Source organism: Ruditapes philippinarum, unplaced genomic scaffold (genome assembly GCF_026571515.1).
Source record: "Ruditapes philippinarum isolate M1 unplaced genomic scaffold, ASM2657151v2 ctg4104_1_1_1_1, whole genome shotgun sequence".
NCBI classification, from domain to species: domain Eukaryota; kingdom Metazoa; phylum Mollusca; class Bivalvia; order Venerida; family Veneridae; genus Ruditapes; species Ruditapes philippinarum.
The window spans coordinates 34,603-51,264 of NW_026861350.1; the positions used below are offsets into that span (position 1 = coordinate 34,603).

Consider the following 16,662-nt stretch of genomic DNA (forward strand, 5'->3'; position numbering starts at 1 on the left):
CATTACAAAAAAAATGAGGGTTAATAATATCAAACGTCATTGAAACTTTAATTCATGACCCTCAATTATTTCAGGACAAAAATGAATTATAGCTTTATAACAGGCTAAGTATTTTTACTGTAAATTGTCAGAGATAACGGTTCATTAAAATCTTGTAAATTATTGATGAAGAGTACAATAGACGAATCAGACTATTTGAAATTGATTTTTTTTGTTACGTGATCAAACGCAGGGTTTTATGTCACGTGATGTAATACTAAAATACTTGTCTTTTAAATAGAGGACGTAAAAGTTTATTAAACTGCGTAACCACGATGCATACAATGTAATTTACTCATTTCAATACAAATAAAGTTTTCCGCATATTGTTCCAAGTGTATACGTTAAAGTACGAGTTGTTTGTTTTCATCTGGACTTTGCCATGATTCCAGTCAGGTAGTGTTATTTCTTTTGTTTTAAATCAACTGTGTATGTGTTTTCATGTTAGAATATGACATGTGTAGCTTTCCTTTCTGGAGAAGCCCTCGAATTCTATCGAGATATCCGGCATAGAATGCGTTCTGATGATTCTTTACATCTTGATACACGTAAAAAAGTATTGACCGTCTAATTTTTTTTTTATATTTTTTATTTTGTAGATTAAAGACAGTTTAAACACAAGCCGCTAGTGTAGGATATAACCTATCATGCTATAAAACATATCGTGAAATAATTTATAATAACAGCATGATTCCTTTCTTCAAGGGAAAATAAAGTTACTTCATAAATTTAAACCACCTGTGTATATAAATCATATAAATGAATACATTATCCAATGAACATCGGCGTTATAAATGTGCAATGTTTTTATTATGTGAATTAATTTTGACAGACGTCAAAAACAGCGTAAAGACATTGGCGCGTCATTGAAAAATGTCACTTCTTTACTTCAATCAGTCTTTTTCATCTGAGTATGTGATAAATAGAATGTTATATTCGTTTAGGTTCACTATTGAATTTCTTGAACTCATTGAATAATTAATACTTCGCTTGCCAGAAGTTTGAACATTATAATTCTATCAACTCGTTCAATGAATTCAGAACTGAACTGACAGGCAATTTAGCAGGGCATTCCTGAATTATTGTCTGAAAAATGCTCAGCTGGCTAGGCAATATAGCAGGGCGTTCCTTAATATAGAGTAAAAATGCTGTGCTGGAATACTCACCTGGCTAGAAAATATGAAGGGAGGGGGTGGCATTCCAAAATAAAGAATAAAAATGCTCTACGAGAACGCTCAGTTGGCTAAGCAATATAGCATGACAATCTAAAATATAGAGTAAAAATGCTCTGCTTGAATACTCAGCTGTTTTGGAAATCCAGCATGACATTCCAAAATATAGAGTAAAAATGATCTGCTGGAATACTAAGCTGTTTTGGCAATATAGTATGACATTTAAAAATATAGATTAAAAATGCTCTGCTGGAATACTCAGCTGTTTTGGAAATATAGCATGACATTCCAAAATATAGAATAAAAATGCTCTGCTGGAATACTCAGCTGTTTTGGAAATATAGCATGACATTCCAAAATATAGAGTAAAAATGCTCTGCTGGAATACTCAGCTGTTTTGGCAATATAGCATGACATTCCAAAATATAGAGTAAAAATGCTCTGCTGGAATACTCAGCTGTTTTGGCAATATAGCATGACATTCCAAAATATAGAGTAAAAATGCTCTGCTGGAATACTCAGCTGTTTTGGAAATATAGCATGACATTCCAAAATATAGAGTTTAAATGCTCTGCTGGAATACTCAGCTGTTTTGGCAATTTAGCAGGACATTCCAAAATATGGAGTAAAAATACTCTGCTGGAATACTCAACTGTTTTGGCAATACAGCATGACATTCCAAAAAATAGAGTAAAAATGCTCTGTGGAATACTCAGCTGTTTTGGCAACATAGCATGACATTCCAAAATACCGGTATAGAGTAAAAATGCTCTGCTGGAATACTCAGCTGTTTTGGCAATATAGCATTACATTCCAAAATATAGAGTAAAATGCTGTATGGAATACTCAGCTGTTTTGGCAATATAGCAGGACATTCCAAATATAGAGTAAAAATGCTCTGCTGTAATACTCAGCTGTTTTGGCAATATAGCATGACATTCCAAAATATAGAGGAAAAATGCTCTGCTGGAATACTCAGCTGTTTTGGAAATATAGCAGGACAATCCAAAATGTAAAATAAAAATGCTCGGCTGGAATACTCAGCTGTTTTGGAAATATAGCAGGACATTCCAAAATATAGAGGAAAAATGCTCTGCTGGAATACTCAGCTGTTTTGGCAATATAGCATGACATTCCAAAATATAGAGTAAAAATGCTCTGCTGGAATACTCAGCTGTTTTGGCAATATAGCATGACAATTCAAAATATAGAGTAAAATGTTCTGCTGGAATACTCAGCTGTTTTGGCAATATAGCATGACAATCGAAAATATAGAGTAAAATGCTCTGCTGGAATACTCAGCTGTTTTGGAAATATAGCAGAACATTTCAAAATGCTCAGCTGACTAGGCAATATATCTTTACCAATCCATAATATAATGCAAAAATGCTCTGCTCGGTTGACCAATTAAACAAGTTTTCAATAGTGTGATAACTGGCAGAGCAATCGAGCAGAGCATTCTAAAATATATTGTAAAAAAATATCTGCTGGATTGCTCAGCTAGCTAGGGAATCTAGCAGGACATTACTAATTTATAGTGTGAAAAATGCTCAGCTGGCTAGATAATTTAGCAGAGCATTCAGAAATTTAGTGTAAAAATTCTCTGCTGGATTGCTGAGCTGGTTAGGAAAACTAGCAGGGCATTCTTAAATAAAGTAAAAAATGTTCTACTGAAATGCCGAACTGGCACAGCAATCGGGAAGAGCATTTTTAGATACAGAATAAATATTCTTCCTCTTTAACTCCTTATGCATCCTTTTATAATCATAATGTTATTTTTGTTGCGATATCTATTTTTCTGGTCTGCGTCTGTGGCCGTGACTGACATCCTCGAAGACCTCCAGGATGTGGGTACAAATGGATTAATTACCTATTTCGGGTTCTAGCAACCCTCAGAAGTTGGTAACACTCGTAGTTTTTCATGAATATTAAGTGCCAATGGCATTTTTTTTAAATTCTAGGGTCCATCAAGAATCCATTTCTTTAGTCTGCGACTAATTTTGGGACACTTGCAGACTTTCAGGAATTTTCGGTGCCAATGAGGTGAATGACATTTTTTATTTTCATTTGTTTGTTTGTTTGTTTCACTTTACGCCTTTTCCCAACAGTTTTTCAGTCATATAGGTGGGTAGTTTCCTAACCATCGTTCCTGGAGAGTTACACCAGTACTAGACTACCTTCCTCCGCACTAAACTACCAAAGCATCTCTCGTGGATCGAACCCACGCCAGAGAAGTAACTGGATTAGAAGTCATCGACTCTAACCCCTCGACCACGGAGGCGTTTTTTTAATTTCAAGGACCCTCCTGAGTCCATTTCGTTGGTCTGTGACTGATTCTTAGTCACTCGAAGACTTTCAGGAATTTTGGTGTAAATGCAGATAATGACATTTCTGACTTCTAAGGACACTCCTGGGTACATTATGTTGGTCTGCGACTGATTTTGTGGCACTTAATGAAATTTTTGATGTCAAAGCAAATAATGTTAGTTTTGACTTATATGGACCACCAAGAGTTCATTTCCGTTGTCTGCGACTTACTCTTGGACACTCGCAATCTTTCAGGAATTGTTGGTGCCAATGGAGATAATTACATTTCTGACATCTTGTGAACATTCAGAGTCCATTTAGTTGGTCTGCGACTGATTATTTGGCACTTGCAGACTTTCAAGAATTTTTGGTGCTAATGTTGATTATGACATTTTAGAGTTAAAATTTTCTGCTAATTCGAAAATGTACTCGGGAGGGGGTCCTTAAAAATTGAAAATGTCATAATCTGCAATGGCACTAAAAAATCCTGAATGTCGGTGAGTGTCCCAGAATCAGTCGAATACCAAACAAATTGACTCTGGCGGGTCCCTAGAAAACAAAAATGTCATTTATCTCCATTGGCACCAACAATTCCTGAAGGTCTGCGAGTGTCCAAGAATCAGTCTCAGACCAGAAAAATGGACACTGACAGGTCCCTAAAGGTAAAAAATGCAATTATCGCCATTGGCACCAAAGTCCTGAAAGTCTGCGAGTGTCAAACAATAAGTCGCAGGCCAAGCAAATGGCCTCTTTAAGGTCCATGAATGTCAAAGATTTCATTATTTCCTTTGGCACCAAAATTCCTGAAAGTGTACAAGTGTCCCAAAATCAGTCTCAGACCAAAGAAGTGGACTTTTTACTGTCCCGAGAAGTTTTAATTGTCATTATCTGCATTGGAACCAAAATTTCTGACAGTCTGCGAGGGTCCAACAAGAAGTCGCATGCCAATGAAATACACTCTTTAAGATGAGTCAAAAGACCATTATTTTTATCGGCACAAAAAATTCCTGAAATTCTGCGAGTGCCTCAGACGTGCCTAGAAGTCGAAAATGTCAATACAACATTGGCAACAATAAATCCTGGAACTCTGCGAGTGTTCTAGAATCATTCTGCCAGCTGAGCGTTCCAGTAGCGCTTTTTACACTATATTTCGGAATGCCCGGCGAAATTCCATAGCCAGCTTATCATCTCAGCAGAGCATTTTTAAACTATTTTAAGGTATGCCCTGCTAGATTGCCTAGACAGCTAAGTATTACAGCTTAGTATTTAACACTATATTTAGGAATGCCCAAATAGATTGCTTAGCCACCTGAGCATTCCAGCAGAGCTTTTTTACACTATACACTGAACAAAAGTTCTAACCGATCACCCTGAGTTTTCGCCTATATATGAAAAAGAATAATACCAACAGATCCGACTTTTATTTTATTTCGAAGAGAATAAACACTTTGAGAATAATAAAATTATAACATTTTCTATTTAAATAATACTTTATCGATATTTTAAAAAAATAGTCACCGAGCTCTGCACGAACATTTCGTGCCAAAATGTGTAAACCGCGCCCTGTCTCCCGCGTGAGTGCATGGAACCGTATTAAATTATTTTTCTTTCCATAAATCGGTAGATAATGACACAAAAATCAGCTCTGCAAAATTTTATAAGGATCTATTGACCCGTCATAAAGTAATCAAAATTTAAAAAAAGATCGGTTAGAACTTTTGTTAAGTGTATAAAGGCTGTACTGCTAGATTGCCTAGCCAGCTGAGCATTCCAGCAAAATTTTCTTACACTTTATTTTGTAATGCCCTGCTAGATTGCCTAGCCAGCTGAGTATTCAAGCAGAGTATTTTAACAATATATTAAGAATGCCCTGCTAGATTGCCTAGCCAGCTGAGTATAACAGCAGAGCATTGTTTACACTTCATTTAGGAATGCCCTGCTAGATTGCAAAGCCAGCTCAGAATTCCAGCAGAGCATATTTACACTATATTTAGGAATACCCTGCTAGATTGCCAAAACAGCTGAGTATTACAGCGAGCATTTTTAGCTCACCTGAGCTTGCTCTGGATGAGCTTTTAGGATCGGTGAATGTCCATCGTCCGTCGTACGTCGTACGTCCACAATTGCTTATGAACACTCTAGCGGTCGCATTTTTGCCTCAATCATCATCAAACTTGGTCAGGATGCTTATCTAGTTGAAAGCTCGGATGAGTTCGAACATGGCTCATCTCATATGAAAAACTAGGTCACAAGAGCTAAAAATAGAAAAACCTTGTGAATACTCTAGAGGTCACATTTTTGACCCAATCATCATCAAACTTGGTCAGGATATTTGTCTAGATGATAGCTTGGATGAGTTTAAACATGGGTCAGCTCGGATGAAAAAAGAAAGTCACAGGAGCTATAACTAGAAAAACCTTGTGAACACTCTAGTGGTCACATTTTTGCACTAATCTTCATCAAACTTGGTCAAATTGCTTGTCTAGTCAATTGCTTGGATGACTTTGAACATGGGTCATCTCTGATGAAAAACTAGGTCACAGGAGCTTAAAATAGAAAAACCTTGTGAACACTCTAGTGGTCACTTTTTTGACCCAATCATCATCAAACTTTGTCAGGATGCTTGTTTAGATAAAAGCTCGGATGAATTCGAATATGGGTCATCTCGGATGAAAAACTAGGTCACCGAAGCTATTAATAGAAAAACCTTGTTAACACTCTAGCGGTCACATTTCTGCATCAATCATCATCAAACTTGGTCAGGATGCTTATCTAGTTTGGATGAGTTCGAACATGGGTCATCTCGGATGAAATAGTAGGTCACCGGAGCTAAAAAAAGACAAACCTTGTTAACACTCTAGCGGTGACATTTTTGCATCAGTCATCACCAAACTTTGTCAAGATCTTTGTCTAGGTGATAGCTCAGATGAGTTTGAACATGGGTCATCTCGGATGAAAAAGTATGTCACCGGAGCTAAAAATAGAAAAATCTTGTTAACACTCTAGCGGTCACATTTTTGCATCAATCATCATCAAACTTGATCAAGATGCTTGTCTAGGCGATAGCTCTGGTGAGTTCGAACATGGGTCATCTCGGATGAAATAGTAGGTCACCGGAGCTAAAAATAGAAAAATCTTGTTAACACTCTAGTGGCTACTGTTGTGATCAAAATATTCTGTTAATTGGTCTGAAAGTTTGTTTTGATGATTTCTAAGTCAAGATCAAACATGGGTCATCTTGGATGAAAAACTAGGTCACACCGCCCAAATATGGAAAAACCTTGTTTACATTCTTGTGGTCACATTTTCGACTCAATTATCATCAAACTAGGTCAGGATGCTTGTGAAGGTAATTGCTTGGATGAGTTCGAAATTGCATGTGAAACTAGGTCACCGGAGCTAAAATAGAAAAATCTTGTTAACACTCTAGTTGCTTCTGTTTTGATCCAAGTATCCTTGAAATTGGTCTGAAAGTTTGTTTTGATGATTTCTAGGTCAAGTTTGAATATGTGTCACCTGGGTAAAAAACTAGGTCGCACTGCTCAAATATGGATAATCCTTGTTAACACTGTAGTGGTCACATTTTTGACTCACCTGTCATGAGACATGGTCAGAATGCTTGTCTTGGTAATTGTTTTGATGAGTTTGATAAGTCAGGTGAGCGATCTAGGGCCATCATGGCCCTCTTGTTACACTATATTTAGGAATGCCCCGCTAGTTTGCCAAGACAGCTGAGTATAACAACAGATCATTATAAGACTATATTTAGGAATGTCCTGCCACAACACCTAGCCAGCTGAGTATAACATCAGAGCATTTTTACACTATATTTAGGAATGCCCTGCTAGTTTGCCAAGACAGCTGAGTATTACAACAGATCATTTTAAGACTATATTTAGGAATGCCCTGCTAGATCACCTAGCCAGCTGAGTTTTCCATCAAAGCATATTTACACTACATTTAGGAATACACTGCTAGGTTGCCTAGCAGTCTGAGCATTCCAGCAGAGCCTTTTTAACACTATATTTAGTAATGCACTGCTAGATTGCAAAGCTAGCTGAGCATTCCAGCAGATCATTTTTATACTAAATTAAGGAATGCACTGCTAGATTGCCTAGCCAGCTGAGCATTCCAGCAGAGCATTATTTTAACTATACTTAGTAATGCCCTGCTACATTGCCTAGCCAGCTAAATATTACAGTAGAGCATTTTTACACTATATTTAGTATTGCCTTGCTAGATTGCAAAGCCAGCTTAGCATTACAGCAGAGCATTTTTACACTATATTACGTAATACCTTGCTACATTGCAAAGCCAGATTTGCATTTCAGCAGAGCATTTAACACTATATTAAGGAATGCCCCGCTAGATTGCCAAGCCAGCTGAGCATTCCAGCAGAGCATATTTACACTATATTTAGGAATGCACTGCTAGATTGTCTTGCCAGCTGAGCATTCCAGCAAAGCGTTTTAAAACTATATTTAGTAATGCCCTGCTAGATTGTAAAGCCAGCTAAGCATTCCAGCCGAGCATTTTAACACTACATTAAGGAATTCCCTGCTACATTGCATAGCCAGCTGAATATTACAGCAGAGCGTTTTAACACTATATATTTACTAATGCCTTGCTAGATTGCAAAGCGAGCTGTGCATTTCAGCAGAGCATTTAACACTATATTTAGGACTGTCCCGCAAGATTGCCATGCCAGCTGAGTATTCCAGCAGAACATTTCAACCCTACATTTAGGAATGCCCTGCTAGATTGCAAAGCCAGCTCAGCATTCCAGTAGGATATTTTAACACCTTACTATATTTAGGAATGCCCTGTTAGATTGCTAAGCCAGCGAGGCATTTCAGCATAGCATATTTACACTATATTTAGGAATGCCCTGCTAGATTACCTAACCAGCAGAGCATTTTTACACTTTATTTAGGAATGCCCCGCTAAATTGGCAAGCCAGCAGAGAATTCTTTACACTATATTTAGGAATGCCCTGCTGGATTTGCAAACAATCTACATTGCCAAAATAGCTAAGAATTACAGAAGGGCATTCTTTACACTATATTTAGGATTGCCTTGCTAGATTGCAAAGCCAGCAAAGCATCCAGCAGATAAATTTAACACTATATTAAGGAATACCCTGCTACATTGCAAAGCCAGCTGAATATTATAGCAGAGCATTTTTACACTATATTTAGTAATGCCCCGCTAGATTGCCAAACCAGCTGAGCATTCCAGCAGAGCATATTTACACTATATTAAGGAATGCACTGCCAGATTGCCTAGCCAGCTGAGCATTCAAGCAGAGCATTATTTACACTATATTTAGTAATACCCTGCCGGATTGCAAAGCCAGCTAAGCATCTTGCAGATAATTTTAGCACTATATTAAGGGATAACCTGCTACATTGCCTAGCCAGCTGAATATTACAGCAGAGCATTTTTACACTTTATTTAGTAATGCCTTGCTAGATTGCACAGCCAGCTGTGCATTTTAGCAGAGCATTTTTTAAACTATATTTCGTAATGCCCCGCTTGATTGCCAAGCCAGCTAAGCATTTCAGTTAAGCATATTTACAATATATTTAGGAATGCCCTGCTAGATTACCTAGCCAGCTGAGTATTACAGCAGAGCATTTTAACACTATATTTAGGAATGCCTGCTAAATTGGCAAGCGAGCTGAGTATTACAGCAGATCATTTTTTATACTAAATTTAGGAATGCACTGCCAGATCGTAAAGCCAGCTGAGCATTCAAGCAGAGCATTTCACACTATATTAAGGAATGCCCTGCTAGATTGACAATCCAGCTGAGCATTTCAGCAGAGCATTTTTACGCTTTATTAAGGAATGCCCTGCTAAATTGCCTTGCCATCTGAGCATTACAGCAGAGCATTATTTTAATTATATTTCATAATGCCATGCTACATTGCTTAGCCAGCTGAATATTACAGCAGAGCATTTTTTACACTATATTTAGTTATGCCTTGCTAGATTGCAAAGCCAGCTTAGCATTACAGCAGAGCATTTTTACACTATATTACGTAATGCCTTGGTAGATTGCAAAGCCAGCTGTGCATTTCAGCAGAGCATTTAACACTGTATTTAGGAATGCCTGCTAAATTGGCAAGCGAGCTGAGTATTACAGCAGATCATTTTTTATACTAAATTTAGGAATGCACTGCCAGATCGTAAAGCCAGCTGAGCATTCAAGCAGAGCATTTCACACTATATTAAGGAATGCCCTGCTAGATTGACAATCCAGCTGAGCATTTCAGCAGAGCATTTTTACGCTTTTATTAAGGAATGCCCTGCTAAATTGCCTTGCATCTGAGCATTACAGGCAGAGCATTATTTTAATTATATTTCATAATGCCATGCTACATTGCTTAGCCAGCTGAATATTACAGCAGAGCATTTTTTACACTATATTTAGTTATGCCTTGCTAGATTGCAAAGCCAGCTTAGCATTACAGCAGAGCATTTTTACACTATATTACGTAATGCCTTGGTAGATTGCAAAGCCAGCTGTGCATTTCAGCAGAGCATTTAACACTGTATTTAGGAATGCCCCACTAGATTGCCAAGCCAGCTGAGCATTCCAGCAAAGCATTTTTTCACTATATTTAGGAATGCACTGCTAGATTGCCTAGCCAGCTGAGCATTCCAGCAGAGAATTCTTTATACTATATTTAGTAATGCCCTGCTAGATTGCAAAGCATTCCAGCACAGAATTTTACACAATTTTTAGGAATGCACTGCTAGATTGCCTAGCCAGCTTAGCATTCCAGCAGAGCATTATTTACATTATATTTAGTAATGCACTACTAGATTGCCTAGCCAGCTGTGCTTTCCAGCAGAGCATTATTTACACTATATTTAGTAATGCCCTGCTAGATTGCAAAGCCAGCTTAGCATCCAGCAGAGAATTTTAACACTATATTAAGGAATGCCCTGCTACATTGCCTAGCCAGCTGAATATTACCTCAGAGCATTTTTACACTATATTAAGTAATGCCCCGCTAGATTGCCAAGCCAGCTTAGCATTCCAGCAGAGCATATTAACACTATGTTTTAGAATGTACTGCTAGATTGCCTAGCCAGCTGAGCGTTCCAATAGACCATTCTTAACACTATATTTAGTAATGCTCTGCTAGATTGCAAAGCCAGCTAAGCATACCAGCACAGCATTTTAACACTATATTGAAGAATGCACTTCTAGATTGCCTAGCCAGCTGAGCATTCCAGTAGAGCATTATTTACACTATATTTAGTAATGCACTGCTAGATTGCCTAGCCAGCTGATCATTCCAGCAGAGCATTATTTACACTATATTAAGTAATGCCCTGCTAGATAGCAAAGCCAGCTAAGCATCCCAGCAGAGAATTTTAACACTATATTAAGGAATGCCCTGTTACATTGCCTAGCCAGCTGAATATTACAGCAGAGCATTTTACACTATATTTAGTAATGTCTCGCTAGATTGCACAGCCAGCTGTTAATTTCAGCAGAGCATTTTACACTTTAATTAGTAATGTCCTGCTTGATTGCCAAGCCAGCTGAGCATTTCAGCAGAACATTTTAACCCTACATGTAGGAATTCCCTGCTAGATTTCAAAGCCAGCTCAGCATTCCAGCAGAATATTTTAACACTATACTATATTCAGGAATGCCCTGTTAGATTGCTTAGCCAGCTAAGCATTTCAGCAAAGCATATTTACACTATATTTAGGAATGCCCTGCTAGATTACCTAGCCAGCTGAATATTACAGCAGAGCATTTTTACACAATATTTAGGAATGCCCGCTAAATTGGCAAGCAAGCAGAGAATTCTTTACACTATATTTAGGAATGCCTTGCTAGACTGGCAAGCAAGCTACATTGCCAAAACAGCCGCGTATTACAGTAGAGCATTTTTCATACTATATTTAGGAATGCCCTGCTAGATTGCCAAGACAGCTGAGTATTACAACAGATCATTTCATCCTATATTAAGGAATGCCCTGCTAGATTACCTAGCCAGCTGGGTATTACAGCAGAGCATTTTAACACTATATTTAGGAAATGCTAGTTTGCCAAGACAGCTGAGTATTCCAGCAGAGCATTTTTACGCTATATTAAGGTGTAACCTGCTAGATTGCAAAGCCAGCTGAGCATTCCAGCAGAGCTTTTTTACGCTATATTAAGGAATAACCTGCTAGATTGCAAAGCCAGCTGAGCATTCCAGCAGAGCATTTTACGCTATATTAAGGAATGACCTGCTAGATTGCAAAGCCAGCGGAGCATTCCAGCAGAGCATTTTTACGCTATATTAAGGAATAACCTGCTAGATTGCAAAGCCAGCTGAGTATTCCAGCAGATCATTTTTATACTAAATTAAGGAATAACCTGCTAGATTGCAAAGCTTGCTGAGCATTCCAGCAGAGCATTTTTACGCTATATTAAGGAATAACCTGCTAGATTGCAAATTCAGCTGACCATTATAGCAGAGCATTTTTACACTATATTTAGGAATGCACTGCTAGATTGCCTAGCCAGCTTAGCATTCCATCAGAGTATTTTAAGACTATATTTAGGAATGCACTGCTTGATTGCCAAGCCAGCAGAGCATTTTTACACTATGTTTAGGAATGCTTTGCTAGATTGCCAAGCCAGCTGAGTATTCCAGCAGAGCATTTTACACTATACATAGAAATGCGGAATGACAATCATGTCTTTCTTGTACTTATTTTTTTTCTTGTTTAAAGTCAGTGATCTGACTATTCGGTCAAGGAGACGGACACCCAAACAATGGTTATAATTAACTAGTGTTACAAGTCAAGCACGAGGACAATCAAAATAAAACAGAAAATATTTAAACACACAGTGTAGATATGTGTCATATAGTGTAGATATGTGTCATATAGTGAAGATATTTGTCATTAAGATATTTGTTTTTTAGTGTAGATATTTATCATATTGTGTAGATATTTGTCATAAAATTTAGATATTTGTTGTATAGTGTGGATATTTGTCATAAAGTGGTGTGTGAATCTAGCCAGTCAGATAATGTTTAATGTTTTTCTTGTTTTCTTCGATATTTAGAACCTTGGTAAGGTTTTCTTTTTTTTCATAAGTATTCAAATAAAAATTTTTTTTTATAAAAATACACCAAAACAAGAAATATATATTGATTAAAAAAAACTTATTTTTATGTGACTCGTGGCAGCAAACGTTTCCAAAAGAAGTTTTAAACTAAAAAATCACAGCAAATTACGATAAAAGCGACATCTGACTATTATCTAGGTAACAATATCACAGCAAATTACAATAAAAGCGACATCTGACTATTATCTAGGTAACAATATCACAGCAAATTACGATAAAAGCGACATCTGGCTATTATCTAGGTAACAATATCACAGCAAATTACGATAAAAGCGACATCTGGCTATTATCTAGGTAACAATATCACAGCAAATTACGATAAAAGCGACATCTGACTATTATCTAGGTAACAATATCACAGCAAATTACGATAAAAGCGACATCTGGCTATTATCTTAGTAACATTATCACAGCAAATTACGATAAAAGCGACATCTGACTATTATCTAGGTAACATTATCACAGCAAATTACGATAAAAGCGACATCTGACTATTATCTAGGTAACAATATCACAGCAAATTACGATAAAAGCGACATCTGACTATTATCTAGGTAACAATATCGCAGAAAATTACGATAAAAGCGACATCTGACTATTATCTAGGTAACAATATCACAGCAAATTACGATAAAAGCGACATCTGACTATTATCTAGGTAACAATATCACAGCAAATTACGATAGAAGCGACATCTGACTATACTATTATCTAGGTAACAGTATCACAGCAAATTACGAGAAAAAGCGACATCTGACTATTATCTAGATACCATTATCACAGCAAATTACGATAAAAGCGACATCTGACTATTATTAGGTAACATAATCACAGCAAATTACGATTAAAGCGTCATCTGACTATTATCTAGGTAACAATATCACAGCAAATTACGATAAAAGCGACATCTGACTATTATCTAGGTAACAATATCACAGCAAATTACGATAAAAGCAACATTTGGCTATTATCTAGGTAACAATATCACAGCAAATTACGATAAAAGCGACATCTGAAATCTATTATCTAGGTAACAATAACCTTCTATCAATACTTTTATTGCCATATTTTATACTGAAATCAAATATACAATTTTTATTACAGCAAATATCGTAGCTCTACAAACGTATATATGAATCAAAACATGAGGATAATTGTTGTTTTGTCAGTTCTGTTTGGTAGTTGTAAGTATTATTATTACTTAATTTATATCTTTGCTTATTAAACAATGCACTCATATTAACCAGCTACTTGAATACAATACTTCATATCAATAGGATTATCTTCAGAAGTCCATTTATTGATTATCTCGTGTTGTCGAGACGTTCGTAATCGAATGATATCGTATTCACTCCTTCTGTATAATTCCGGCCTAAGGCCGCTATGTTTTCAATTTGACTTCCTGTATAAATTACAGAGAAGAACTAAATATAAGAAGAGTTTTCATTGGTCATTCTAAAAATACAAAACGAAATCTGGGAATCTGATTGGCCATTCTAAAATAATCTGTGAAGGATAGTTCTTGTCATTCTCAGATATTTCTAAACTGAAATGTAAAGAATAGTTCTTACCATTATCAAATAAAATGTAAAGGATGTAATATAAACAGGATAGTTCTTTAACTTTCTAGTGAAGTTCCTCAGATAATTAAGTTCTTTAAAACAATACTTCTTGCATTCAGATCTCATTACATTTGTAGTTACTTAAAAACTAACTGAGTTTATTTTACACAAGATCTGACTTTTAAATTGTGTATAAAATAAAGAATAATATCATAACTTATCACGTAACCTTAGTTTATGATGTTCAATAATTATTGATGTAAAATGATTTAATGTTTCTAATTTTTTATGTATTTGTGCATATTAATCAAGTATTCATAGAAATAATTTCCTGACCGACTGCGTACATGTTGGTGTAAGAAATTGAGTTCACTAACTGAAACACGATAAGTTTTCAAGAAGAATTTTTTATTCCATTGCTTTGCAAGCTATGCTTACATTTCTATATGACTTTGCAAGGAAAACTAAGAACTGACATATGCAAGTAAACCAGTTTTACTTTGGTTGTGTATCTTTTTCTAAAGATACTTCTTGTTTGTATGTTATCTTGCTTATAAATCCTTGTTCCAGTGTTTGCGACAAAAGAATGTTCGACTGGAGAGAATTGTGAAATCAAATGCATGACCAACTGTAGCAATTGTTCAAGAGATAATGTTTGTGAACAATGTGAACCTGGATATTTTCTTAACAATCATATATGTTACAAATGCCCATCAAATTGCATAAGTTGTTCATCTTTGGATAAATGTGGTATCTGTAAAGATGGATTTTACAATGAGCGTCGGTACGACGTTAGTCGACCTCCACTAAGGACCAATTGTAGTCTACGTTGTAGGGAGGAATGTTCATCATGTATATCATACAAATATTGTAATAACTGTACAGATGGTGGACACCTATGTCATTGTAAAACTCGAAACGAATCTAGCAAAATTTGTGCCTCTTGTTACAGACGCAATTATGGCAATTATTGTAACAGGAGCTGTTCAGTTGGTTGTAAAAATCACCTGTGTGATTTCAATGCCGGAACGTGTGAATGTATACACAATTTTCAAGGTGATTATTGTGATCGTTGCATAGATGGTAAATATGGAAGAAAATGCGAGAAGCAGTGTGAAAGATGTTATCCCGGAACAGCATGTGAGAAACACAGTGGAGTTTGTGATGAATGTGTAGAGGGATTCTATTCCAGGACCTGTGACCTTCCATGTTCAGCAAATTGCAAGTCATGTAAAAAGAATTATGGGCATCATTGCATAACATGTAAACCCGGAAAATATGGGAAAAAAACAGAAGAAAATGGTAAAGAGTACATAGCGTGTCACAATGATTGTTCAGACCATTGTTTAAATAAGACTTGTACACGTGATTCCGGTAATTGTTATACAGGATGTGTAAAGGGACACTGGGGTGTCAGGTGTGGCAGTACATGTTCTGTTTATTGCAAAGATAGCGAATGTTTCCAGGGCAATGGATCATGTCTTTGCTGCAGAGAAGGTCAATATGGATCATACTGTGATAAACCGTGTCAAGTTGGATGTAAAGAAAACATCTGTACACGTGATGGGAATTGTAAGAAATGTAAGAAAGGATTTACCGGAAGTAAATGTGAAACATGTGAAGAATGTATTAGTGTTGTAACCATCATAATACCAGCAACATCATCGCTATTTGTGATAGCTGTAGTTATAATAATTAGTATTGTTGTTATAAGAAGGTAAATATTGATTTTAAAAATGAAAATTAAAAACTTCAAAGGCATTTTTGAGGTATTAAAAAATGAATCTTTTAGAAATATATTCTGTTCTCAAATGTAAATTTACGTAAATCACTAATATTTCTTTTAAAAAATAGGATACAATTGCCACAGCGATAGGCAATTAAGACAACAATACAAGAATTTAAAAGGTTCAAGCGTTTTGCTTTTTTTTATAATTTTAATTTAAAATGGACTTGTTGTAAAATGACTAGTTATACAATGAAATTTATCAAACTATTTTTTTTTCTTTGATTGGTAGACGCAAACAACAACAAAAAACCAACAAGAAGTGCGATATTACAGGCAATATAAACGTTCAAAGTAATGACTTACAGGATAATGAAGTAAAAGGTGAATCTTTCAAAATAAAGGTTAGATAGATGTATAGAATACAATCTCAGTTGCCGCTTTAAGCTTCCATTATTTGTAAAAATTAGTATTGCATAATTACATCACTCTTATTGATTGTGATATTTATGTGCAATAAAGTTGTTTAATGTACACAAATCATATTTAATCAATTGAAAGCATTCTTTAAATATATAATGTCCTTTTAAGTTTTTTCCAAACTTGTTTATCGTTTAATTTTGAAGTAAATGAAAAGCCTTGTAAGATGAGAAAACCAACTGAAAGTAGAACTGAAATTGTAGTGTACGAAAACTTCAACAACGAAGA

At 36.0% G+C, this 16,662-nt stretch overlaps 1 protein-coding gene across 1 annotated transcript; it reads left to right on the top strand.

Annotated features, from left to right (window-relative positions):
- Positions 1-295: 295 nt before the first annotated feature.
- On the top strand, positions 296-16,090 carry LOC132715337 (multiple epidermal growth factor-like domains protein 10). Its single transcript, XM_060698326.1, has 3 exons — positions 296-435; positions 13,771-13,850; positions 14,799-16,090. Exons 1-3 carry the CDS (start codon positions 422-424, stop codon positions 15,947-15,949), a joined length of 1,245 nt encoding a protein of 414 aa, XP_060554309.1. The 5' UTR covers positions 296-421; the 3' UTR covers positions 15,950-16,090.
- Positions 16,091-16,662: the final 572 nt, after the last annotated feature.